Here is a 21838-nt window from a genome sequence, read left to right on the forward strand (position 1 = left end):
ACACCTTCCTTGTCACTCATGGTGCTTGCAGTAGCTTCGCAGAACAAGAAAACATTGAAACTGCATACACCTGACACTGCAGTGAAATGACCAAAATATGCGGTTGCAATTTCTGCTTGCGTCGGCCAGCTCCCCACAATGCGACATCGGGACGTGCCATGTCACAGTGTCATAGGACGCCAGCTACGATTGATGTGGGAACCATCATACAATGCCTGTCTTTGTCGTGCACGTGTTTCACATCTACTTTGCCAACTGATGCAATGAAAAGAGTTTTTGTTGAAGGCTACTAAGTTGGCAGGTTACAACCGCCTGAGCATCCAGCTAATTGGTGATTTCACTTGGCTACTCGTTTCAGTGGAATGTGTAATCTTTATTCTGTTTGTCCATGATCTATTTATTGGCTGGTTTGTTCGAAAGTAACTCAGTCGGTCTATCTAAGGAAGCCTCAAGAAAAAGCTTTGCTAAGGCAGCACTAGCCTTGACAATTTGTTTTGTTGAGACCAAGATAAGGCCACCTGATTTTATTTTGAGCAAGCCAGCACACTGCATAGGAGGAATGACCCAGGTTTAGCATGAAGTTATAAGTTTCACATGAGCACATTCTATTTGTAGCTGAAAAAGAGGTGTCACTTAATTAGAAAGACAAGTGAAAGAAAACCATTCGTAGGTATTTCGGTTAAGAAAGCTGTGCATACTTTAGCTCAGCTTTCAGTATTTTGAGTACATTTTGCTTTGTAGCTTTGAGTTTATCTATGATAACTATTAGTTCACTTGGAGCATGATACATTGCTTTTGACAAACAACCACACTTGGGCATCTATCATATGTCTGAGCTGAGCATTCATTTTTTTTCTGTTGAAGTGTATCTCTCGCTTGGCTTGATCAGTATCTACTTCATGTACTGAATGCCTTTTTACAGGGTTGCGTTGCCACAGGAGACTTTTGCGTTTGTGGGTGTTTGGTGAGTGGTGTCACCAATCAACATGAGCCCCGAGCCCAGCATGGGTTCAGAGCCCCTGCAAGCCTGGCTGTGCTAGGTGTCTCCATGTCTGATGAAACTGGGGTCTTGGCAGTTGAGCCAAGCCCGGGCTAGGTTTCCTTCAAAGGCCCCCAGGTTAGGCAACACACCACCCCAGCCCACACCCTGCACAAACTGGTGTCCTGTGTTGGCTCGCCTAGGACGATTCGGTCAGTCGCTTTGCTTCACCATTCCTTTCCTCTGACGTTCTTCTCCATCTCTGTTTTCAACCTCTCATCTTTCTGATGTAACAAAATTCTTTGAAAGTGAAGAGGAATTATATAGCCCATGGGTGGTTGAAAACCACCAGGGTTTGACATGACGACACCAGATACTTTACTATGAAAATATCTCACCCCATGAGAATCCAATGGCCTGTACACAAAGAGGCTTTGCATGGTTGGAACGACTGGATCTGCAGCAGCCTCAGGGTTTTTGCCTTTGAATAGACCAATCTCACCAGCCAGTTTCATTAAGCCGCCACTGCCACAATGCATCGAAGAAACTTAAGTTTTTCTGCATGTGGGAGAACCCGATGGAGCTTTGCACGTGTCGAGACGACACGAGCTGTCTCGTGCACTGCTTCCTGTGAACTAAAGTTATGGCGGCATCACGCATGCGTGGAACGCTTAGTGAGATCTGCCTATTGGGACAGTTGATGGCAACAATAGATGACTGTTCCCGTCTATGGTTGTGGACACCTGGAGCACTAGTCGAGACAGCTGCCTCTGCCGTCTCGGCAAACCCGGTATCTCGGCGTGCCCGTGGCAGCCCTCTCCCTTGGTGCGGCATGACTGCTGTACAGTGTGGATGGTGTGATCCTCGTGCATTCTCTCAGATGCGTGGTGTCTACACCGTTGGGAGAGCAACATTTGGCAGTGTGGGTGCGCTGGCGTAAATGAATGGAGACAAATGTATTTTTCCTGGTAAAGTATTTGGTGACACTGTCAACTGGCATGCTTGTAGCCAGGCTAGCAATGGCTGTGGTAGGGTGACTCGTATCCCGAATGTCCCAAGATGTAGCTCTGTCACATTTCAATGACTGCATTAGGTGTGCTGGCAAGAATGGTACATTTACAATTAAAATATAGCAATTCACTCAAGATAGATATTAAACATATATTTTTAATGAATCTGTATATGCTTGTGGTTTAATTTCATTATCACTGCAGGTCAGAAGGTTAAATGACAACAAAATTTGATTGCTTTATTTTTTTCTCTAGTTTTGTAATTTATGGTTCTAGGTGCATCAGCAAAAGACATAGGTATAGTTGCAAGTGATCGCTCCGAAAGTGTGGGTCTATGCAGCATGAACTAATTGTATTTTTGGATAGTGATCATACCAGAAATAGCACGTTGCTATTTCAGCGGTTGCTGCTCGTGAACTCAGGAGACTGGAATTGCAGATAATGCTACTTCAAGATGTAACGAGATTTCAGCTGCTCGTCAGACCATGGCCAGGCGGTGGAATGGATCCTCAATCCTTTGGGGGGCGTGCTTGTTGGTTTAGATCGTGAAACTTCCAGAATTCTGTTCGCCTTCAACGTCAAAATGTTGAAAAAGATTTCTCGTGTGAAGCCAGCCTAAAACAAATCTGTTTGCTACATTGTTACAGGTTTGTCACCCTGTTTTTTTTTTTTGTTTTTTTTTATAGTGATTTAGAACTGTTGTGGGAAACACCAGTGCCCACTGCCGAGCACAGCACCTCATGTGGCAAGCACCAGCAAAAAGACGCGAAAGAGGGTTAGCAGACAAGGCCCACCATGTAATAGATGCCACCAGCCCGACAACCCACAGGACCACGTATTGTATGCAATGAATCAGTTGTCGTCGTTAACCTGTCTCGACCACGACATGCCGGCTGCGGTTGGATCCAGTGTTGCCCATGAGAAGAACAAAGGCTATATCAAAATCATAGGAGACGAGTGAACATTGCAGTATGCGCTTCTGCTATTTGTATTGCAGCCAACAACAGCTTGTCAGCTACCCTTGAATAGACCCTTTTCAAAAGTGTGCACCAGCTATGCTATGTTCACGCTGCCGGACCAATCAGCCGCCTCCCTCTTATCACCCAGTGATGTGATTGCTGCGCCAATTGTGCCAAACTGCACCTAAGTGCTTATTCTGCTACACTTGCTACCTTTGATCAAAATGTGAGGAATTTGCACCAACATTGCACCAGAACTTAAATTCAATTAAATAATACTGAAAATATAACAGCTGCAGGCCTCGCTGCCGGGGCGAATCATTAGTGTAGGCTCGTGCGGGTTTTCAGGACTTTCGATAATTGTCTCAAATAACATACTATTCGATTTGATTTCGCACCAAGCACTGACAGTACTCAGAAGTTTCGCAACAAGTCTCGTATTCGTGGTCTGTTCTGGTGGGTTAGTTAGCGTTGTTAAGTGCGCTTCTCACTGCATAGTGGTGTAATGCAGTGAAGCAACAATTGCAAATTAGGCGTCGCTATGTTGCGTGTCTTGCTTCGCCGCAGCACACCCGCATACTAAGGGGAAATGTACTCCTCCAGAGCGAGACGGGGTATATGGACTTTTGTAGGTTTATTTTTTATGCTTTGTTTTTTTTTTCTCTGAATTGAGAGTTGCAGTTTTGTTGCAACCCCCCTTAGAACTTGAAGGACAGATAAATCTAGGTGCTCAAAATGATTGTATTTTAACATTTTTTCAGTGGGATTTCGTACCTAAAATAATCATCCACAGCAGTTTGCGCTGTTCTTCATCAGTCGTCTTCTTGTTGCCGTGTCTGGTGCTTCCACAAGCAACTAAACACCTGGTGTTTGTTCTCCTAATATTTGCCATCTCTCCTCACATTTGCAGTGATATAAATGAAAATGAAGTGTGAGGTTGTGCTCCAAAAGCTCTTCTTGCTTCTCTAAAATGAAATTTTGGCGGCTCAAACAGCTGCTCCAGAATGGCTATGACCGATCACATCACTGCTTTTATCACCTGACCCAACTCTGCGCGTGGGTATGGCCGGGAGCGTGATGATGTGGCAAAAGAGAGGCGTATGACTGGTCTAACGAGGACGTAGCTTCCACCACAGTCTCAGCTTAGAGGTGAATGGAGTATGGTAGCTGCAGCACCAATTATCGAAGTCTGCCATTATTTGGGCACACACTGTGGCTGATGTTGCTTGATGTTACAGAAAAAATTGCCTCATCTCAATTAACCTTATGCAAAATTGCTTGGTAGTCTGACAACACTGAGAGCGTCACTGTTTTAATGTAAGCAAGCGTTGTCGGTGCTGAAGCACGGTGGAGGGCACTGTGTGATGGCGCGGCAGCTGTGTTTTCCGCCTTCTGACCATGGAGCGGGGACAAAGAGTTTAAACAACCTACCACAACTGTCTGATGAAACTTTTGGAGGCCTGTGCACACGCTGGCGACAACCCGCAGTGTGTAAGCTTGTACAGCAAAGGCGTAGGAGTTGCTCCGCTGCTTCGATGAGGTTGTTGCCAGCGTGCGCATGCCTCCTAGAGCTTCATCAGACAGTTGCGGTAGGTTGTTTAAACTGTTTGTCCACATTTCATGGTCAGAAGGCGGAAAACAGTTGCTGCGCTATCGTACACTGCCCGTACGGCTCTCTCTGATGCCTCCACCGTGCTTTGGTACCGACGACTCTTGCCAACATTAAAATGGCGACGCTCTCAGTGTTGTCAGATCACCAAACAATTTTTCATAAGGTCTATTGAGCCTCTTTGACTGGTTGGCATCTTTTTTTTTTTTTTTAAACATGGCATATATCGAAAGCTTTTAGTGCAGTGATTCGTTCCAGGTTGGATGCAAAAGTAACCGGAATGAATTTCTGAAAGGTGGGCTGTTTGTAGTACCAACTTCCGCCGCTAGCAGCGCTTTGCAGCACCCTTTCCGAGCGAGTTTGCCGACTGGCATTGTCTGCAACAAATATTTTTTCCAAGCACATCAAAATGTTTTTTTTTTTCAATGTCTGATATGAAAGAGCAACATGGGGCTGTGAAATATTGCTTTAGGTAAAACTGCCAGAAACTCTTGTAATGCTTCAGAGAGCTTACAAGGAAGATGCTAATAAGAAATTGCGACTGGTTTTCTCGCTTTAAGACTGGTGATTTTTTGATCGATGAGCAACCTCGTTCTGGGCGACCTTTAACCTCCTCAACTGAAGAACACAAAAAAATTTGGTCATTGATCACTCCGAGTTTCTTCCTCTTGGTGAATCTGTTAATCGGGTGTTTTACCGGGGAATTTTGCGACACTTGCGAAACTCAGTAAGGCCGAAATGCCCCGATATGAGGGAAAGGGGGAATGATAGTTCCATCACAACAATGCCTCAGCAGACACTGTCCTGGCATGACACCACTTCTCAACCTCCCGTATTCTCAAGACCTTGCCCCGTCTGACTTTTTTCTGTTCACCCGTATGAAAAGTCTTGAAAGGAAATCATTTTATGGATGTGGAAGGTCCGTCAAGTCAGACATTGCAAAAAACAAGGAATGATTTTGAAGCGCTTGGAGAAAAAATTCACAACATGCCGCTAGATCCTTAGCAGACGACGCCGGTCGGCAAACTAACTTGGGAAGGGTGCTGCAAGAGGTGGATGCTGGTGCTACGAATGCCCGGCCTCCTGAAATTCATTCCGGTTATTTTTGGGTACCCACTCATACTTTCTTTTATTGTTGAAACTTTGGTTTTATGGCCCAGTATCTTGCTTGATGTAAATCATATCCCTTTTTGTGTTATACATATTTTCAGGTACTTTTTTTTAGAATGTTGAAGTGACTGATGTTGCATATTTTGATGATTTAATATGTTTGTAATGCATACATAACATTGTTTTTTGGCTAAACGTTCCCTGTTTCCATGCAACTTTTCTGGTTTGTTTCATATTCAAAGGGTTGTTTCTGGCTTTTGAAAGTATCATTACTATAACAATTATGGTTTATAGTCCGGTGCTGGAAAAAGACCTATTTTAAGATTTCCATTTCCACAATCTGTCAAAAGTACCAACAAGGTTGTTTTAGGAGTTTTATTTATTTTTTAGAGGAAAATATTTTCAATATAAAATTGTACATGCAGGTTTGAAAAATAAAAGAATAGAAACAATTGCCACCTGAGCACTTTGTCTTCATTATAGCCACTTTATATATATATATACACACTATAGTGTTGGTTGTAATGCCCTAATGTTTTGAGCTTAATACACTGTTTATATCAAGTGTTCCCATACTTGAAAAGTGCCAACCTATTGTTGTCAACAGAAAACTGAAAGATTTAAAATAATTTGATATCGGTGTACATGTCTCCGAATGCAGCACAAAAAAAAAAAACAACCTCGGTTATGCTAGTTGTTTCTGTTTCTTTTACAGGTACCCTAATCCTTTTTTTTCACATGAGTATAATTTAGGGGATTCTAAAGTGGAGCGAGTAGAACGACTCATCGGTCACTCGATCAATACGGGAAAGCGTGCCGCCAGCGTTTGCCCGCTACAATTGTCACCTATTCTCAAGCACTAAATTTAAGTGCTTGAGAAATTTAAGCCGAAACATATTTCTACGCAAATTAAAATTGTAGAAACTTGTGTGCCTTTACTTATGGCTAAGGTGAGTACATTCATAAAAAAAGAACAATGAAATTTCAAAACAGTAAAAAATTATTGAACGTATAAAATATGATACACTGGGCTTTTCTACTACGTCCTTGCCAGCTGCAGCCTCGTGGCTTGTGGTATTCAAAGAAGCAGTTGCATCGCTTGCTCAGACTCGGAGTTACATTGCATTTCGCGCACACAACTGTGCTAAATGTGTTCACTCTGGGCACACAGTTCCTGCATCGAAGTCTGTTGCTCGCCACAGTTGGAAGATGCCCAACCCCGTCTTTTCGAACGTCATCTTGGGGATGACTTGGTGTGAACTTCCTCTTCTTCATCGGAGGCGAAGGCAGACTGACCGGCCGTCCTCTTGGCGCATTTCCAGTAGAGATTGGGCTTTCTGATAAACTGGCAATGAAGGTTCTCAGCTTGAGTGGCCGCTCCTTCAGCTGTTGGCTTTGGCGCCTGTGAATATTCCATGCATTCACGACGCAGATGAAGATAGCATGATATATGAGGTATGTGTACCAGCGCCTCGACCGTATAGTGTATTTGTACAGCGACACCTGATAATTATGTTGGTCGACCCCCCCCCCCCCCCTAAAACTGCTGTACATACCAACAATTGCCGGGCGTGTGATGTCAATGTGGAGTTTGGTCTTCCGGTGATACCGTTTGACTTGCTGAATTGACTCAACAGAGACGAAGTTTGACACTAGGGTGACAGCTTTCCTGCCAAACCAGCGAACTACCACAATTCCTTTGTCATTGTCAACTCTGTAATCATGTGAGCCTTGGCCAACTTTTCTCAGAGTCTTCTCACCCTGGAGTTTGCAGTCTCTCAGCCGATTTGCCTCAGAGTTCCAACGTACTGTATCCCTCTCGTTAACTCTTCAACAAGGTTCAAAGAGCTAAAAAACCTGTCAGCTGCAACCTTGAAGTCTTCATTTGAAGGTATTTCAGAGCAGATGCTCAGGACAGTATCACCCCCAAGTCCAAAAATGTAGTTTTCTTTGGAGTGGCCTTAGTATACCTCGAACTGGTAAAGGATACCGGTTGTGCCTACCCGTCCCTAAAGCTTGAAACCCCACGGCGTCGGTTTGTTTGGGATGTACTGTTTTAGCGAGCTCCTTCCTGTAAATAACACCATTATCTTATTTACCGGATTGAACTCTTCTTGTTCAATGCTCTAGAGGTGCTGGAATAAGGAAATCCAAGGACGAATCTTCCACAACTTGTCCTCCTTCGCTTCTTTGGTGGTTTCCATGTTGTTTACAACATGCATGCATTGCATCAGCTTCAAGAAACGATTTCTAGACCTCTTGTCAGCGATAGGAGAATATCTTGTCCCATTCTCCCAGTAGCACATGACGTTCGGCATTTTGTAAGCCCCATTTTTAGGTATATTCTAATATATTGCTCCAGCTCTTGCAGAGTTCTGTCACGGCGCTGCCGTATTTCTGCGTACTGTACACATATGTTTGCTCCACTAGCATGGTGAGCATATCAGTACTTAGAAACTGGCGGAAAAGGAACAATGGAGAATCTATGGCATCTGGCTTAGAGAATACTTTGGAAAATTCAGCATGACTGTTTTGGAGCAATTCCTTTCGCCATTTGTTGTATGGACGAGAGGACGAAGCTACAGATGATCCGAAGGAATTTTCTACGGTTTCTTCATCATCACTTGTCTCAGAGGGCTCAGCCGCGGCGGGGGGACTAATTTTCGTCACTTTTCGACAGATCACTAAAATCGCTGACATCTGCGCCGGCGACGATGTTCAATATGTTCGTAACTTAGGAACCTAAGATTAGAAGGAAAAATCAATAAAAAAAAACGGTTAAAACGTGTACCATTCAAAGCTTTACCAAGAAAACGTATCAGAATCGGTACAAAAAATGTGCCATCAATTACGCCCCCCTTTATCGAAAATGATACGCAGAAATTTGAAGCAATGTTACTAAGCGGACGGGACTCAATAACAACAGCGAACGAAATAATGTGGTTCCGCAACACTTTCTGAGCAAAAAAAAAATAAGTGCCGAATATAGGACGGCTTACTGTTTTTCAAGTAAAATGACGCCGACGGTATGCCTTCGAGCGAGCTGCTGCATGCGGCCATCTTGCTCTAGCTGCCAGCGGCAGCCTGGCGGGGCCTTGCTCAACTACCCAAATCGGAAAACTTTGTCAGCGTATCAAAACCGATACTGCGGGCTTTGGTCTTAGCCATAGAGTTATTACAATAATAACTCTATGGTCTCATCTTCACGCTATTTACTGTCACTTTTTGAGTTATCAAACTCCACGTAGCAAATATGATACGCTGGGCTTTGTGGGGTATTTAACAATACAAGACTAAGAATTATGTTACCTTTAGCCGATTACTGAGTAGAAATGCAGATATTATTATAACCTTTGCTGCTATTACACGCGCGGAACGAGCATGGGGCAACATGGCATTGGTAAGCTTATTACTGCGTGAATCTGAAACCGAAACTGATCGGGAGCATGCCATGTGGTGTAATTACTTGAGCCGATTACTTTCATATCATGTTGCCTTTCAAAGCGTTAGATTAAGAGAGGTTTCTAGCCGGCCAATCTATATACTCAGAACAACTGTATACTAATAATACTTGCAGATACTCTTTGTATTCGTCAACTAAACAGCGGCAGTCACTTGCCTAATCCTTGTCAGAACCGGGTAGGGCATATAAACGAATCGGGTCGGTAGGGTGGTCAGAGTAGAGAGTCGCGGTGGTGTTGTGTTGTGTTGCAGTTGCTTGTGCCTTGTTGTACTGTTGATATGTATATGCCCGTAACAGTGTTCGGTATCGTGGTTTGTGTGTTGGCGCATGAGTTGTCATAGGTGTAGAACGTACGGAGCTCAGGAGCCTCAGGAGAGTGAATGAGCATTTTTTTAGTGCATCTAGCGGTTACTACTACACCTCCTAGGTGGCGCAAGCTGCCGCCTGATTCAATAAGCTAAGTGTTGTGCAGTCCTGCAGCTATTGATTACGAACAGCTGGCATAGGTCCAGCCGTCCAGGCTCTGCGGTCCACTGGGCTCCCTACGTGCCCCTCAGATGGAAAACAATCGTAATAATTGTGTCACTCGGCCACCTAAATTATTGTTCTGTTTCGAAGAGCTGCGAAGTGCAGGCAGCAATGGATAACCACGTCGGTTGAGGTAGGCACAAACAAGAAGAGATAGGAAAAAACAAAAAGAAAGAAAGAAAGATAGCGGGGCGTTGGTGCGAGTTAAACGCCTCCCGTCGGTGTCGACGAAGGTCCCCAGCGATTCATCGCCGCAAACGACAAGCATACGTTGTCTTCAATAAAGTCAGCGTGCCCATTACTCGCGTTACGATTTCTTTTTTGAGCGTTCTCCAACGGCGGTAGATATACAGTCAATCTAGCAAGATGCCGTCGGGTGCAATCGCGGCGATTCCGGCAAACACGCTGCCGTCCTCCCGGTTAATTGGTACGGTACCGGTGTCTAAGGACGGATGTTTAGAGTGTCCGATGGCGCTTGGAAGACGTCGAATAGGTGTATGTGCCCTATTCTCTAACTCGGCCGAAAAGCCGTGCTGTTCGCTAGGCCTTACCGGGGAATCCGAGCCTCGCTAACCGTCCGCCATGTTGCTTTTGGGGGTAGTCAAATTTGACTACCTGCTATTTGACTACATGTGGAGTCGTCATTTTTACCCTAGGGGTCGTTATATTTGGGACAACTTTTTACCACCCCAAAGGTAGTCACATATGACTACCTTATTTTTAGAGTGTACGAGGGTTTGCGCCCAACAACCCTCGACCACGTCTTGGAGAGCGACCTCGGGACATCGAGGACTACCTCCGCCGCTCTTCATCTCCTGAGTCGTCTCCCCCGCCGAGTCCGTTCACCATCTCCTCGACGCTTGCCATCGCCCTTCCGTCGGTCTAGCCGAGAAAGACGCAACCTCCCGGCAATGCCGGGAGGTGGCGTTGCCGATGACGAACGATGCCGAGATCCTCCAAGATCGTCGGAGCTCTCGCAGTCTAACGCCGCAACGCCCAGAAAAGACGTTTCTGTAACAGTTTCGAATAACCTCCACGATATCATCGACGGCCACGACGCGACGGCACTCGTCGACACCGGAGCAGACTATTCCGTTTTGAGTGGGAGGCTCTCCCGCCGCCTTAGAAAAGTCATGATGCCGTGGGATGGACCTCAAATACGAACCGCCGGAGGACACCTTATTACACCGGCCGGGAGATGCACTGCTCGCGTCGAGATCCACGGTGAGACGTGCCCTGTGGAATTCGTCGTTCTACAAGACTGTTCCAGAGACGTCATTCTCGGCATTAAAATTTCTGTATGAATACGGCGCCGTCATCGACCTTGGAGAGAACAAATTGACGCTGCGCAAGCCTCTTCCGCCTTCGGAGACACCCCGAACAGCGTCAGCCGCCGTCCGAGTCGCTGTCGACCACGTGAACCTGCCGCCGCGATCAAGTGTTGTCGTACCCGTCGTGACCGATGCACCTACCTGCGGCGAAGTTGTTTTGGAAGGCAACCTTCAATTGCTCCTGGGAAGAGGAATAGGCGTCGCAAGAGGAGTGGCTGAACTTCAGGATGGTCTCACCGTGGTCCTCGTGACGAAATTTCGACAAGAACGCAACACCTCACGAAAGGTGCCGCTGTAGGCCACTTCGAGGAACTTCGGAACTCCTCGGAAATCGCCGCGATTGCTGAAGAATCATCCCCACCTCATCAAGACATTACGCCGCAAGCGCAGCTCGACATTGACCCGAAGCTTCCAGGCTCGAAACGACGGCAGCTGAGTAACCTCCTCGCCGAATATAGCGACTGCTTTGCGACGTCTTCATGGGTGCCCCAAACCGCCGTTGCGAAGCATCGCATCGTTACCGAGGACGACATGCTCCCTGTACACCGATCGCCGTACAGAGTCTCCGTAAAAGAAAGGAAGGTCATTCAAGAGCAAGTGCAAGAAATGCCGAACGACGACATAATCCAGCCTTCAAGCAGTGCGTGGGCCTCTCCAGTGGTGCTGATTAAGAAGAAGGACGGAACGCTTAGGTCCTGCGTGGACTACCGGCAACTGAACGCGGTGACGAAGGACGTTGCTATCCACTCCCTCGCATCGACGACACGTTAGATCGGCTGCGCCACTTTCGATACTTCTCATCGATGAACCTGAAGAGCGGCTACTGGCAGATCGAAGTCGACGAACGGGACCGAGAGAAGACAGCTTTCGTCACGCCGGATGGACAGTACGATTTCAAGGTGATGCCCTTCGAACTATGCACGGCGCCAGCAACTTTCCAGTGTGTAATGGACACTGTACTGGCAGGACTGAAGTGGCAGAACTGTCTCGTCTACCTTGACGACGTCGTAGTGTTTTCAAGTGACTTCGATGAGGCCTTGCGACGACTCCGAGCTGTTCTCCAAGCCATAAAGACCGCCGGACTCACCCTCAAGCCGTCAAAGTGCCGGTTCGCCTATGACGAAATAAAATTCTCAGGTAACATGGTTACTAACGAAGGCGTCCGTCCAGACCCCGAAAAGCCTCGCGCCTTCGTGGCATTTCCACTGCCCACAGACAAGAAGGCTGTGCGAAGATTCCTTGGTCTTTGTGCCTACTTTGTGCCCTTCGGGATTTCGCAAGGATTTCCGCACCGCTCACAAAACTTACGAAGGACGCCGAGAAGTTCAAATGGGCCAAGGAGCAGCAGCACGCAGTCGACGAGCTGAAGCAAAGACTCCAGATTTCTCCTGTTCTTGGACACTTTAATCAAGACGCGGAAACCGAGATTCATGCGGACGCAAGTAACGAAGGACTTGGCGAGGTACTGGTTCAAGTGCAAGAAGTCACCAAGCGATTCATCAGCTACGCAAGTCGAACACTGTCCAAAATGGAGAAAGTTTACTCCACGACTGAAAAGGAAGGTCTTGCGGTAATCTGGGCAATCACGAAGTATTGCCCGTACTTGAACGGTAGCCGTTTCCGCGTTGTCACGCACGACCTGCTGGCTTGCGAACCTAAAGGACCCGTCAGGACGTCTCGCTCGATGGAGTCTCTGACTGCAGGAGTTAAACATGACTGTGGTCTACAAGTCAGGCCGCAAGCACAGCGACGCCGATTGCCTGTCCAGAGCCCCTGTCGAGACATCTCCCGGCAGCAGCGACGACGATGACGACAAGTGCTACCTAGCTGCAGTGAACACCAAAGACATGTCGCGACGTCAAAGAGACGATCCTGAGTTGCGCGCGCTAATCGAACACCTCGAAGGACGAGGGGGTACTGTCCCCCGCGTCTTCTCGAGAGCCCTGCCGACTTTCGTCCTCCGACAAGGTGTACTTTACAAGGAGAACTTCGGGGACAACAGCACGCCGTGGCTGCTCGTAATCCCTACCGACCTTAAAGCGGAGATCTCCAAGCCTGCCACGACGACCCGACGTCCGGAAACCTTGGTTACAGCAAGCAGTACGCTGGCCCAAATTCGTGGAAATGTATTACTGGCCCAAGCTGCCGAAGACCGTTCACTTCTACACACGGTCGTGCCACGATTGCCAGAGACGCAAGAAAAATAGCTCAGAGCTGAACGTCCTGAATAATGAATTACTCAGTAAAATACGCATCGCACGTGATAAATTTTATGGGCAAACTCTTACTTCCTTTTTATTAGAATCACCTCAAAAGTTTTGGCGTTTTCTATTTGATACTAGTGAGCGAGTCGAGCAACTAAGAATTAATGGTATTGTGTCAACTAACGGTAAAGAAATTGCAAATGAGTTCAATGCCAGTTTTCACAGAGCATTTACTACACTCGATTCCCTTTTGATTGAGAATGACAATTATGCCTCTTCATCCGCTTCTGTTAAAATGCCAGATGTGGTGCTCAGTCATGAGGGCATATTTTCGCTTTTGTTGAATATCAATGTAAAGAAATCATGCGGTGCTGATGCTATACCTAATTACTTTCTTCATCGCTACTCGGAAATAGTCTCCGAGTACCTTTACGTGCTTTTCAGTGCCTCACTTAATCAATGTTCCTTACCAGCAGATTGGCTAACGGCTAGAGTAGTTCCAGTATTTAAATCAGGTGACAAATTAGACGCCGGAAATTACAGACCTATTTATTTAATAAGCACATGTTGCAAGTTACTTGAGCACATAATCGCTAACCATATATCTCGTTACCTAGAGTCGACCAATTTTTTTGACAAGAACCAACACGGATTTCGTAGAAACGTTTCCACAACGACTCAGCTAATATCTGTAGTCCACGATTTTGCAGCCGCGATGGACAATCGTCACCAAATCGACGCAATTTTTTTAGATCTATCTAAGGCGTTCGATCGCGTGCCTCATAATCTGCTCATTGATAGATTGAAAGAGGCAGGACTTCCTGATAGGCTGGTTCGTTGGATACAGGCCTATCTACTAAACCACTCTCAATTCGTTGAACGTGATGGCTCTAAATCTGATAATCTACAGGTCTTGTCGGGTGTACCACAGGGCTCCGTGCTCGCACCGTTACTTTTTTTTAATTATATTAACAACATTTCCAAAAATATTGATGAATGTGTTAGTGTTAAATTGTTCGCGGATGACGACTGCGTAATGTATAGCCTTGTCAAAAGTTCTTCCTGTCAGACTACATTGAATGAAAACCTTTGTAAACTTGCGGACTGGTGCGACCTTCAGAAAATGAAAATTAACTTCTCTAAAACCGTCTCAATGACACTGACTACTAAAAAAAAGGCCCTTTCTTACATTTACCATATTAGCAACCAGTGCATTCAAGAAGTTTCCTCTGTAAAATACTTAGGTCTCACAATTAAAAACAACCTAAAATGGGACCAGCACATCGACAACATATGTGCCAAAGCGTTCAGAAAGCTATGCTTTCTTCGAAGAAAGCTCAAAGGGTGTCAGTCGGCTGTGAAACTTGTAGCTTATCGTTCTCTGGTTCGCCCAGTTCTAGAGTACGCCTCTATTGTGTGGGACCCCTATTTGGTGAAAGATATTGCGGAGGTGGAGCGGATCCAACGTCTTGCTGCAAGATTCATCCTATCTGACTACCGCACTTCATCATCAGTAACTAACTTGTTAAAGCAGCTTGACCTCGAACCGCTCCACCTTCGCCGACAAATCTCTAGGCTGAAGTTTCTTTACTTACTTTATAACAATTCATCTGGTCTATCAAGTGACACTTATCTTCGCCCTGTGCCACAAAGGTCAGCTCGACTAAATCATTCCAAAGTCATATGCCCATACTATGCCAGAACTAACCTTTTTCAGAAGTCATTTTTCCCTAACACAATTGAACAATGGAACTGTTTGCCGTCATTGCTTATGGAATGTACTCATGTCAACCAATTCGATCATTTGTTAACTAAACTCCTTTTGTAACCCTCCCCTGCTTGGGCAGCGCCGCTGCCTGCAGTATATGTAAATAAATAAATAATAAATAAAAAACCACCGACGAAGCCGGCAGGTCTCCTGCAGCTGATTGGTCCCCAAAAGCACCGTTCCAGCAGATCGGAAGGAATGTACTTGGTCATTTCCCACCGCCGACGCAAGGAAACAGATGGATTATCGTCGCCGCAGATTATCGCATGCGGTACGCCGAAACGAAAGCCCTTCCTGCAGGGGCTGCTGTGGAAGTCGCCAAGCTGAATTCTAAACCTAATTCCTCTCCTTCCCTACGACAGATGCTCATTAATTTCTGCAACTCTGCCCTGTTGTTTGCCATTAGTACTATATCATCCGCATACATAAATCCCGGTAAGGATTCCTGAATTTTTTGGCCTAGCTTACTGAACGAAAGGTCGAATCCAAGCCCACTCTTCTCTAGTTTACCCTCCAATCCTCTCAGGTGCAACATAAACAGCAAAGGCGATAACGGGCACTCTTGCCTAAGGCCTCGTCTTATCTATATTTTCCTCGTTGTCTTTCCTTCCCATGTTATAATCTCCTTATTATCTTTGTAAATGTTCCTTAATATTGCTGTTAGTCCTTCATCTAGGTTTAAGCTCTCCACTATGTCCCACAGGTTCTTTCGGTTCACGTTGTCATAGGCACCCTTGATATCCAGAAATGCCAGCCAGAGCAGTCTGTTTTCTTTTTTTCCGCTATTTCTATACACTGTGTTAGAGAAAATATATTGTCCTCCAACCTTCTTTATTTCCGAAACCCGTTCTCTAACTCGCCCAGTATGCCCTCGCAATATACCCATTCCTCTAGTCTGCTCTTTATAATCTGCATAACCAACCTGTAAATAGCTTGTGTCACGGTTATGGGATGATAATTCCTAATATCAAACCTATCTCTCTTTCCCTTATATATCATACTCATCCTACTAAGACTCCATTCATCTGGAATATTTCCTTTTGTTATCATAGTGCTCATTACCTCCCTTAGTCTTGCCTTAGATTTAGGACCCAAATTCTTCACCAGCTTGATTGAGATACCATCTGTGCCTGTCGACGTGCCACTAGGCACTCTTCGTTCCGCCTTTTCCCATTCTCTTTGTCCAAAATCCGGGATGTCACAAGCTGGACTGCTACTTCCTTCGGTTCTCCTATCTTCCACATGTTCCCGAAATTTCTCCTCCATCACTGCTGCTATATGTCGTATCGCATCATCTCCCTCTAGTTGATCTCCCTGATGCGAGAGTATGAACCGCTGAAGATACAGAATATTACAGTTGAGAGAGCTAGTAAATACAAGTATCTAAGAGTATGGATATGTGATGGTGCAGAATATCTCACTGAGCATGAAAAGTATATAATAGGTAAGGGCAAAAGAAATGCAGCTGTAATTAAAAATAGAGCACTTTAGAATTACAACAGGTATGAGGTCGTGAGAGAGATTTGGAAAGGGGTCATGGTGCCTGGCTTGACTTTTGGAAACGCAGTGCTGTGCATGAAATCCGATTTGCATGCAAGACTAGAAATAAATCAGCGCGGAGTAGGTAGGCTAGCTTTCAGGGCACATTCCAAAACGCCAAACCAGGGAGTACAAGGAGATATGGGATGGGCGTCATTTGAGAGCAGGGAAGCTGTGAGCAAGATAGAATTTTAAGGATCGGTTGAGGCAAATGGATGCGGAGCAATGGGCACGAAAAGTTTTCAGCTATTTATACAAGAGGAGTATAGACACAAAGTGGAGACAGTGCACTAGGAAATTAAGAGGAAAGCTTTTTGGCTATACTGGAGTTACGGAAGAGCAGTTCTCAGTTAAGAAGAAAGTTAAGGCCGCAGAAAGAGATCGGTGGCTAGAAGGTACGCAGACAAAGACGGCTCTAGAAAGCTGTAGGTTAGACAGAACAGTTATTGCCATAGAAAGCATTTATGACAATTCTAGGGGAAGCTCATCGTTGTTTGAGGCGAGGACAGGTGTTCTGCGAACCAGAACATACAGAGCGAAGCATCAGGAAATGGATACAGTCTGCACTGCTTGTGGAGAAGAGGACGAGACGGCTGAGCACTTAATAGTCTACTGTAAAGGGCTTAACCCTATGGCTACGGAAGACAACATAGATTTAATAAAGTCATTGGGTTTTAGAGACAGCGAAGGAAGAGTGGATTTCAAGACAGTAGAGATTACCAAGGAAAGAATAAGTGAATGGTGGCAGAAAGCAAAACTACGTATTTTCTTATTAACTGATGCCAAGGGGGTTTCGTAGCCTCACTTTCTTTTCAGTGCGGAGTGAATATAGTTTTCACATTTAAATATTCTACGCTTAAATGGTAAAACATCATGGCTAGGTGGCTTAAGCTACCGCCCGATCCAAAGGGCTCAGCCGGATTCATTCATCCATCCATCCAGCTCCGAAAGCTGCGGGCTCAATTTTTGAAGGTCACCTCGAATGGCAGCGTTGCCATCTCGAAGGAAGTGAACCGTACTGACAAGTTGGTCCACTTTTCGTACGAGCGCCGTTAAAAGCCCCCGAGTCCGCAGGCGCACTGCCCAGGAGCGTCCGGTCACACAATATCGTCGCCATTAGTACTCAGGGAAACCACGATAGGCACGCCATCGAGAATTCCAGCACTGTCCGGGTCACGGCGCTTGGTGCACGGAGCACATTTGTACGTGCTCACTCCGCTAGACGTGTAGAAGCCATAATCGTCCCCCTAAACATTAAGGCATTTATAGTGAAAGTGGCGCTTGCAGGTGCCACTACAAGCCAGGAAATGTTGACGGCAGAAAAACTGGGCGGAGCACTTTCCGCACACGACTTTGCTCTCAGTCATTCCGGCACGAAACGACTCAGAGCATGATAGTTCCGCGACAACAAATATACAGGTGACAATCACGTTGAATGAAAATGAAGTGCAGAGTCTTAAAATGAACGAGCACCTGCTTGTTGCGTCCGCCGTGGCCTTAATCAGTTTTCACCAAGTATGCTGAATCGACGTTGAATCACTCTTTCAGCTCGTAGTTTGATCTCGGCTAGTGTTGATGACAATGCTGCCCACAACGTCATCCATGATCTGGTTTACTTCCACCGTCATGTCCTCTTCAGCAATATGATAACGACGTTCCCCCTTGTCCGGTTCTTCGGAAGTGCCCCCGTTTGCTTTCATACTCGAAACACGTCTGCAGCGCCTGATGAAATATGTACTTTGCCTCAGTGTTTGATGATAAAACCATTACCTTTATCTCTTGGATTTTTTGGGGAAGTAGTAAGACCCGAACTCTCCCCTTGACTCGAACTGGCGACCGCAGTGTTCACCCAGACCTGGGATTTCGGTATAGTATACTGATGTTTTTGTTGGTTCCGCGAAAAGTCTACCACGCCACTGAATAGTTTTGGGGCATTCGATCAGGCGCGCATTTCTTGACCATTTTTCTTACGTGATGCAGAGATCTTTTGGCATACAATGCAGCGTTACTATCAATACTATAGGAAGGTGGTTGTGATGCGATATATAATTTGATATTTATTTGAGTTCAGGAAAGCTGTGGCGCCGCAGAAAGGCAAGTTGCTCATGCCATTGTTCTTCTCGACATTTTACTTTTGCAGCTTCGCGGCTGTAAGCACCTCGTTTCTCCGTTAGAAGCCATTTCAATCCTTTCAAGGATGCCGAGGTAAAAGTTTTTGAGCCTCTACCCCCACTCAGCATTCTTGCCTCCTCGAAACATGGTTAGTCTAGATCTAATATTCCTGTCTTTTTTCTACTCGGTCATCCACTTGAATAAAGCCCTTTCACTTACATTGGTTAACACTGTCGTTTTTTGAACGACGCCCCTAATGCTGACTGACTTGCCTCTCACCTCAAGGAGGTCTCTTAAAGCATTCTGTGACATGGTTGGCTTCTTTAGAATAAAAACAAGGCTTAGTGCAGAGGTGGATCGATGACTCGGGTGCTACCATTTTTTGGGAAGCAAAGCACCATCTGAACATTGTCCTTTGCTTCATTTGTATTGAAACCAGGGCATATTTATAACTTGAATATAAAGTATCATAAAGCACCTTCTGAAAAAACTAGCCTATTACTTTGAAACAAATTCCTGTTTGCTGCTCCTAATAATATATGTTTTTGGCTAGTCAGTAGGAAGTCTTTCTACCATTCTTGTACATTTAGCAAGGCCAAAAGAACACCAGGGATTTCGGACTGAATGTCCACTCCAGCCCGCTTCAATCTGGATAATCATCGTACTGGCGTGCGGTGTTGTATCACTACTGCGCGATGTGCGTTATATACACCAGACTCGCGGTGGTACTGCACTGGCTAAATGTCTCATCTACAGCTGAGAAACAAGACGCCAGCTGAGGCGGTTAACTTCAGGCTGTGTAAGCCTATACACAACACAAGTACAACTTTTAAATAACCACACTGAATTATTACCATAAACCAAGGCGGGCCTTTTACAATTAGGCAAGGCTAAAGCAGTTTAGACGTTTTCAAACTTTCTGTTCTCTTGAGAGAAATAGAACCAAAACATGCAGCGCGCGAAGTACCTTTATTACGTTGAACTCTACTTAGCCTGCGTGCATCCGGCCGACTCCACTATGCTGTACATAATTTTTTTTTTTAATGAAATATGGGTGGTGATGGGCCAGCGCGTCGTTGTACGCTGCCGCGTGTGTTTAGCGAGAAAACCTCCCAGGCAGGCCATACTTGTGCATTACATTACGGGCTACTGCGATGCCCTGTTCTGCGCGGGGAGCAATAGATTTTCTTTAACAGAGCCATAACTAAAATAGGCTTATTACTTCAACACATACGCTTTTGTGAATGTTGAGGAAATTCATTAGACATTATAGAGGGTGCTTTTCGAAATGCGGGCCGAATCCCTCCTGCGAAAACTCCGCGTCGCATATAAAATATTAATGCCGTAGTAGTCTGTGCCAAAGGACCCGTTAAAGAAACTTGTTAGCGTTCAGTATAGTCGGGTATTTACCAACTTGTTAATATATATATATATTTTTTGTTAAATTTAAAGATATCGTTTTATTTAAAAACCTAATGTCCATCACCGAAAACTAAGAAACTTACTCACATCACAATGATTGGCGCGGGCAGCATTTCACGGCGTTCCGAAGAAAGGCTCTAGGTTTTGTTTTCTTATCGGAGCGCCCTCTTCCCTCAAACAAGCAATCATGCTTCCCGTGGTCCAAACGAGCAACGTAGGTGCGCCACCAGGCATCGCACGTAAAAGAGGTTAGATAAGAAAGAATCCGGACTGCCACATAATGTTTCCCAATTTTACTTCGGTGCCAGTCCAGAGACTCACCTTTAGGTGCGATGCGTGTCGGCGCACATATTTTGTGCGTTTTGGCCAAGGGGAGTTGGATGGCTAGGGCGGAAATCTGCTCCGATAAAAAACCGAAACCTAGAAACGCGTCCAAATAGATAATTTTGTTTCGGAACACCGTAATATGCAGACCACAACTTATATCATTATTTAATTATATGATTTAGTAGTTCCGAATAATTCGCACCAAGTTTACGATAAAACAATACGTTTAAAGGTAAAAATTAAAATGTTTGTTACTAAACCAAAATTAATTGCCGACTGGTAGTGCACGCCAAAATATTTTTCTTAATGGACCTTTTGGCACAGACCACTACAGCCTCAAACATTTTTCTCTGAAATACGTAGTTTTCGAAGGAGCGATTGGCCCGCACTCTCAAGAAACACCCTGTATATCCCATGGAAGTTGTTGGAAGCATATATGAGATTTGTTGCTACTTACAGGTGTCCAAGTTCATGAGCAATGCTCTGTACTCCCTGACGGGTAAGGCCATTATCTTCCACAATTCCCACTTTTTCGGATGTGCAGATAGTCCCAAGAAATGCAAAACCTAAAGGGAGTGTATTAATGTAATGTACATTATGAAAATGAGATACCGATTCCTTCTTGCATGCAATAGGCAAGTGACAAGGTGCTGCGAACGTGTCACTATTTACACATTTTCAGGTGGGAGATGTATTCTTAATTCTGACCCCTTTTCAGTTAACTGAAATTGTTCTATTGCTTATAGTTGAAGTTTGACTAGATCCTACATCTAAAACACGCAGCACAATTAATGCACCACTTAAAAAAAAGATATAGAAAAAGATTAGCATCAATGCACTTCAGAAAGTGAGCCATTCATCGGTGCCTTGTTTGGCTCTTACGCGAAGGTAACCTGGAGATATCTTAAAAGGTAGGCACCAAAAAGAAAATCTAGAAGAATTTCTTGTACCTAGAGCATAAAAATTTGCGGAACGTGGTTTATTTTCTAAGGATTCATGTTTCGTGATTTGGCTTTTTGTGTTCTTATAAGCCAATTCCTACGTCTTATTTTGTGCGCAGAGATAATGAAGTGCACGAGATTTTCCACCTCCAGCGTGTTTTAGGTCACCTGTAGGTTGAAGTGTTCTCAATGAACTACCGTCTACACCTGGCCGCATTTCATGATAAACTTCAAAATGTTGTATGCTATCCATATCACGCAAATAAAGTGCTCACTTGTAATCAACTTTGTCTCTTGTAGGCGATAAATTTTTATATGCAACTCTGACGCATATAATTGCTGCAGAATAGCATGCCTTGTTCCAGTAAGGATCCATATTTGTTTATTACACCATCTTTGCCTCAGCCGGAAGTGCTCGATTCTGCCCAAAAAGAAATAGGATTGGTACTTCTGTGTTTGGTGCCTTTCTGAGTCTCTGGTGAAGTCTTGGCGTCAGAACTAGCAATATTGTAATATTTCTGTGTCTACTGAATTCA

General features: G+C 45.1%; 1 protein-coding gene across 1 annotated transcript in view; it reads right to left on the minus strand.

The window, feature by feature from the left end:
* The window catches only part of LOC115313303, a 159622-nt gene that overhangs the window by 41451 nt on the left and 96333 nt on the right, over positions 1 to 21838 (minus strand). Inside the window, exon 10 of the mRNA XM_042293719.1 lies at positions 20819 to 20927. Coding sequence (XP_042149653.1) covers positions 20819 to 20927 — 109 coding nt within the window. The remainder of the gene's footprint in view (positions 1 to 20818; positions 20928 to 21838) is intronic.

This window comes from Ixodes scapularis, unplaced genomic scaffold (genome assembly GCF_016920785.2).
Source record: "Ixodes scapularis isolate PalLabHiFi unplaced genomic scaffold, ASM1692078v2 PGA_scaffold4__175_contigs__length_147842914, whole genome shotgun sequence".
In the NCBI taxonomy this organism is placed as follows: domain Eukaryota; kingdom Metazoa; phylum Arthropoda; class Arachnida; order Ixodida; family Ixodidae; genus Ixodes; species Ixodes scapularis.